Genomic DNA, 3547 nt, shown 5'->3' on the forward strand with positions numbered 1-3547 from the left:
GTGTGTGTGTGTGTGTGTGTGTGTGTGTGTGTGTGTGTGTGTGTTGGTGGGAGCCGGCCATAGCTGCCTCCTCCTCTGCACCCTGGAGGGAACATTCTAAATCTGATAGCACCCACCCAGGGAGTCCCTGGGTGCCACAAACAGCTTTGCAGTTGCCTGCTAACTGAAAGGCTGGGGGGTTAAGTCTACCCAGAGGTGCCTGGCAAGAAAGGCCTGGCAGCCTTATGGATCACAGTTCTCTGTCACACACGGGGCACCGTGGATCAGAGTTGACTGGATGGCACCTAGTATGTGTGTGTGCCCACGTGTGTGTGTGCATGTGTACATGCTGCTTCTACTGTCACACATCTCTCCCTTCTGTCGGCGGGACTGCGGCAAACCCAGACTCAGGCGAGAGAAAGAAGCCCCAGCTCCAGGCTCCGAAAGGGATGGAATGAGTGAAAGGGTCCCTTCTCGGCAAACCCCCTTGCTCACCCTGCTGGCCCCCTCCATGAGCTGGCCAGCCCCAGAGTCCCGCTGCCCACTGCACCTGCCCCGGTCTCCACCCACTCCCCGCCTATCTGGGGCTGTGATGTCCGGGCACGTGAACTCCTGGGCACCAGCGGAGCAGCCCGGATCCAGCCACACCGGCTGCTACAGAGAGGACACAGCGATGTCCAGGGACACGTTGCCAGAGAACGGACACCCAGCTGGAAATGCAGGTTCTGTCTGGGAGGTTGGGTTCACCAGGCATTTGTACCATCTCAGTTGTATTGTGCGTCGGACATGTCAGGAGAGACCAGTCCCTGGAGAAGGATGTCGTGCTTGGTAAAGTGGAGAGGCAGCGAAAGAAGCGAAAGGCCTTGGACACAACGGACTGACACAGTGGCTGCAACGATGGGTTCTAACATCCCAACAACTGTGAGGACGGCGGACGGGCAGGGCTTTGTTCTGCTGCACAAGGGCTCCCGTGAGTCAGCCCACTGCCACCACCAGATGATACTGTTCTACAACGTTTCAATCTTCTAGAGGAACTATCTGCTACTTTTGTAACAAGGGAGAAAAACTCCCAAAGCGTACAAAGGGAGCTAGGCGCTTCATCATAAGCCAAAGAACAAGATGGGGGGAAGTCCATGGAAGCAGCTGACAGAATGAGGGGCTTGGGTCCCTCCTCCCCTGCACCTGAGGCATCAGGGTGCGCCCCTCACTCCTCTGGCTGCCTCTGTCTCTTTCCAGACCCTTGGACTTGGGTCTTGGGGTGCTTGTGGGAAGGAGGAGCGAGATGCTGGAGGCATCTTTTGACTTTGAGTCCTGGCTCTACTCCACACCTCTGCTCCAAGCCCAGGCTCCTCATCCACAGAGGGGGGCTACTGGACACCCTGCCCTCTCCTCCTCCAGGGCCTGCCGGGAGAGCAATGACTCTGAAAAGAGACCCCAAAGGAGGAAGCCTCATGCCACCCACAAACCAGGCTCTGCTCTCACAAACGGTGGCCCCCTGGGACACACACACACACACACACACACACACACACACACACACACACCCCACGAGTGCAGCCACCATGGACACTCAGGGGCAGCCATCGGGCACAAAGCCACCTTGCTCATTAGCCACAGGGAAGCCAGGACGTCTCTCTGATGGTGAGTCAAGACAGGAGAGAGATGACGCAGGCCTATTTTGGAAAGATGCATTCCCCGACTTGGCAAAAACACTTTGGTCAACATCACATTTCTGCAAAACTCCACAGAGCTGTTCGCAGCACCCCAGCTACACATTAGCGCTTATCTGTGAACCTGCCCCAGTGGCCTTGCGCCATCACATCTCGCCATGCTGCAGGTCCGAGCCACTTGCTTGGCTGCCGGTGGGGACTGAGGACACAGGGTGGGGGTATCAATATGAGGTGCTGGCGGGCTGGCTGATGGTGCAAACGTTAGGCGCTCCCCTGGGAGGGGGCTCGGGGGACTTGACTTACCTCTCCCTCGGGCCCAGGTGTAGATTCGACTGGTCTCAGTGCTTCTGGGCTCTGGCTCAGCTGGCTCCACCGGCATAGGTCGGAAGTGGGGGTCATCAGCCCGGCCGGGGGTCTTCAGGGGCAGGATATATTTGGGGAGCCCTTTGTAGAACCAGGCCCCTGACCTCTTCCAGACCTGGGGATGGGGGACACATCTGCTTAGAGCACAGGACGTAAGGAGACCTCTTTGTACCATGTATGGATCAAGTCTCCCCCTGGTCGCCTTCCCACCCTCCCTTCCTGTGATGGGAGGTGGGGGTGGGGATTCTGCCTCTGCCCTCCCTCTCACTGGCCGCCGTCTTCCCAAGGCTCAGGACACTTGGAGCCTCATCCTACACACTTCCATGGCCCAATTTCCCATCTTTCTCCTGCTTATGCAACCCACCGCCCCTGTCCATGGTTCCCTGCTTTGGTCTCAGACACTCAGAATCCCAGCCCCCCACCCATCCCTGCTCAAGAACTCTAGCGAAGGGAGTTCCCCACCCCCAACCCTACCACTAGCCACAAGGCAGCCTCTGGGCGCTGTGAGCAGCCCTCACTGCACTTCCTGCCCTGGCTGGAGGCCTCCTGGGGGTATAGACAGGGGCCCTATTCAACCCACCGCCCCGCCACCCCACCAGCCACCAAGTCATTCCGACTCTCCCACGTGTGGTGGTGCCCAGGCCCCCATGTCCCGTCTTGAGACTAACACCCCTGGATCCCATAGATGTCCTTAAGGCCTTCCCAGCCCCTGTGGCTGGGGTCATGTTTGCCACTGTCCCTTGGGGTAGGGATACGGGGTGCTCAAGAGTGGCCACAAAGCTCCAGACTTGGTCCAGCCGCCTCCAGGACAGTCACTGGCCTCCCCTTCCTCTGCCCAGCCTGTCCCATCCTCCTTGAATCTGGGGCATCCCTGGAGCCCCTGCTGACCCCACAGAGTCCAGGCAGGGACTCTTAGAGCTGGTGGGGGGTCACACAAGGCTTGCCAGGTTCCAAGCAGATCCAGAGTGCTCTTTAGCAGCGTTCCTCTTGGGCATGATGTGGGTTGAGGGAAGCTGGTGAGATGGACAGCCCTGAAGGCTAGCCTGTCTACCGGCCCTGGACAGACTGGGCCTTCCACGTATTCTTGCTGTCACTCTGGGCCGCTCTAACCCCGAGTTTTCTCATTGCAGTAACGAAGCTTGCTGAGAAAACCGCAAAGACGGCAGCGCTGCACAGGCCCCAAAGGTGCTCGGCAGATGCCGCTCCTGCTCCCCCTGGCTGGACCCTTCCCCTCTAGGCCCAATGAGTTGATGCCAGGGCTACTCTGCGGTCCCACAAAGCTCTTCCCAAGAGCCTCCGGGGCCGAGACAACCTCTGTAGCTGGCAGAGGACCTGAATCTCCGGGAAAGCCACAGATTAGAATTCAGAAGGGGAGCTGAGATAAGGCCCTGGAATCCTTACTGCCTCCTTGAGAAACACCGAGGGCTCTAATCTCTTTTCTGATAAAAGAAATACATTAAGGGCATTCCGTCAGGAGAAGTGTGTGTGAGTGTGTGTGTGTGTGTGTGTGTGTGTGAGAGAGAGAGAGAGAGAGA

General features: G+C 58.2%; 1 protein-coding gene across 2 annotated transcripts in view; it reads right to left on the bottom strand.

Moving 5' to 3' along the window:
• Positions 1–3547, bottom strand: part of RPH3AL (rabphilin 3A like (without C2 domains)) — a 133213-nt gene that overhangs the window by 28846 nt on the left and 100820 nt on the right. For both annotated transcript variants that reach the window (XM_045299697.1, XM_045299698.1), the window contains exon 5: positions 1953–2127. In XM_045299697.1, the coding sequence (XP_045155632.1) occupies positions 1953–2127 (175 nt within the window). The remainder of the gene's footprint in view (positions 1–1952; positions 2128–3547) is intronic.

The sequence above is a fragment of the Echinops telfairi genome, unplaced genomic scaffold (genome assembly GCF_000313985.2).
Source record: "Echinops telfairi isolate 266 unplaced genomic scaffold, ASM31398v2 ScPeMD7_7458;HRSCAF=8496, whole genome shotgun sequence".
In the NCBI taxonomy this organism is placed as follows: Eukaryota; Metazoa; Chordata; class Mammalia; order Afrosoricida; family Tenrecidae; genus Echinops; species Echinops telfairi.